The sequence below is a fragment of the Cynara cardunculus genome, unplaced genomic scaffold (assembly GCF_001531365.2).
Source record: "Cynara cardunculus var. scolymus isolate 2C unplaced genomic scaffold, CcrdV1 Un_Scaffold_5687, whole genome shotgun sequence".
Lineage (NCBI taxonomy): Eukaryota > Viridiplantae > Streptophyta > Magnoliopsida > Asterales > Asteraceae > Cynara > Cynara cardunculus.
In genome coordinates this window covers 20594-22528 of record NW_020202535.1, presented here as the reverse complement: position 1 = coordinate 22528, position 1935 = coordinate 20594, and the positions used below count along the sequence as shown (strand labels likewise).

Sequence of the window (1935 nt, the reverse complement as noted above, 5' to 3'; positions counted from 1 at the left end):
TATATTATATTTTTTACCATCATCTTTATATTAGTTAATATATTACATTTTTAGAGATTGTTTCGATTATATTTTGAAATATTATAATTGATTAATTTTTCAAGATATTTTTTTTAGTCATTTTACATTCTCATCAACTAGTTTTATCAAACATGATTTATTCATCAGCTAACTTGTAATCTTGAATTTTAAGTAATATGCATCAATAAACAGTATTTCATAATTAAAAAGTGATTTTTAAGAGTTTTTGTCAAATGTTTTATAATATAGTATAGATAAGAACCTCCCAGAGGAGATGCTCTGATATAATAGACAGAGTTTCAAACAAAAAACATACAAACCAATCTTAACTGTCAATCTAGACTAATGAATATTTAGTTTTACAAATATCTGGTTTGTTTCATAATCAAAAGCAATGATCAAGATAAAATGAACTATATCATCTTCCATATTTTTTTTATTAACCTGGATATCCAACCTGCTATGCGAGCTGACTAATATCAGGGTGACCACCTGCTTTTGCAGATAGCTCGGAGTCACCGTATTTAAACTTCCATGGCCACAAGGGTATTTTTATTCCTCCTTGGATTTGAACCTGAGACCTCCTGGTACTTTTGACCTTTGGAGCCAAGCTCAAACCAATCAGACACCATCCTTGTGGTTAAAATATTATTATTATAATGAATGAATCATAATCATATTTCTATAAATATCTCGATTTGTCCTAATATAAGGCTTGTATGGTTTATTTCATTTACATGGTTTGAATTTAAAACCTCCTATTATGTCTTAATAAACATTAACTAATGTTTACTAACATAACGATTTATAGCCGAATGATCGTGTGGGAATAAAAGTCAAAGATCAGCGTAAGAAGAAATCTAAATCCTTGATCACTTTTAATCTCACTTTCATCCCATGAATCGCGCTTCTCATGGGAATCGATCTGTGCATGCATCTCATTACTGTTGATCTTCAATTAAGATTGATTCAAAGATAAATATCACTTTTTACTCTTCTCACAATAACTTTCATTCTCACCGAAACCCAAGTACAGTTTATAATACAGTAAAGATATTTACATTTTTCTTTTGTTTAATTAAGGGGTATTAATGGCCCAAATTGACAACAAAATGTGAACCAAGCATAGAAAATGACAATTTACGAAATTAGAGGGTGTCCATAAATAGTCCCTCGGATATTTTATTTTCCATTTTTTACTCTCAACCACAAACCCCCTAAGTTATTCCACTTCCTCCTTAATAAACCCTCCACTTTACCTTTATTACCATTTTGGCATTTATTTTCTTCTTCCCAAATTTCATAATCATGTTCTTCGTGAACCCCACCCATCTTTCATAATCTCATAACCTAATTGCGTCTATAAACTTGTATATATACAATAATTTCGATTTGAATTCAAATACATACCATTATTTCCATCAATGGATCCAGCAGAGCTCCGCCGCGTCTTCCAAATGTTCGATCGCAATGGCGACGGGAAGATCACGAGACAAGAACTGGCAAAATCGTTAGAAAATTTGGGGATCTACATTCCGGACGACGATCTGGTGCAGATGATCGATAAAATCGATGTGAACAGAGACGGATTTGTGGATATGGATGAGTTCGGCGAGCTTTATCAGACGATATTGGGGGAGAGAGATGAAGAAGAGGATATGAGAGAAGCGTTCAATGTGTTTGATCAGAATAGAGATGGATTCATCACGGTGGAGGAATTGAGATCTGTTTTGGGATCGTTAGGGTTACGGCAGGGGCGGAGCTTGGAGGAATGCAAGATGATGATCAAGAAGGTGGATGAAGACGGTGACGGAATGGTGAACTATAAAGAATTCCGGCAGATGATGAAAGCCGGTGGCTTCGCCGGATTGCAGCCTTGAAATAGTTTTCATTTTATTATTTCATTTAATTATT

At 33.7% G+C, this 1935-nt stretch overlaps 1 protein-coding gene across 1 annotated transcript; it reads left to right on the top strand.

The window, feature by feature from the left end:
* Nucleotides 1-1252: 1252 nt before the first annotated feature.
* On the top strand, nucleotides 1253-1935 carry LOC112504470 (calmodulin-like protein 3). The gene has a single exon (XM_025108413.1). The coding sequence runs from the start codon at nucleotides 1446-1448 to the stop codon at nucleotides 1899-1901; it is 456 nt and encodes a 151-aa protein (XP_024964181.1). The 5' UTR covers nucleotides 1253-1445; the 3' UTR covers nucleotides 1902-1935.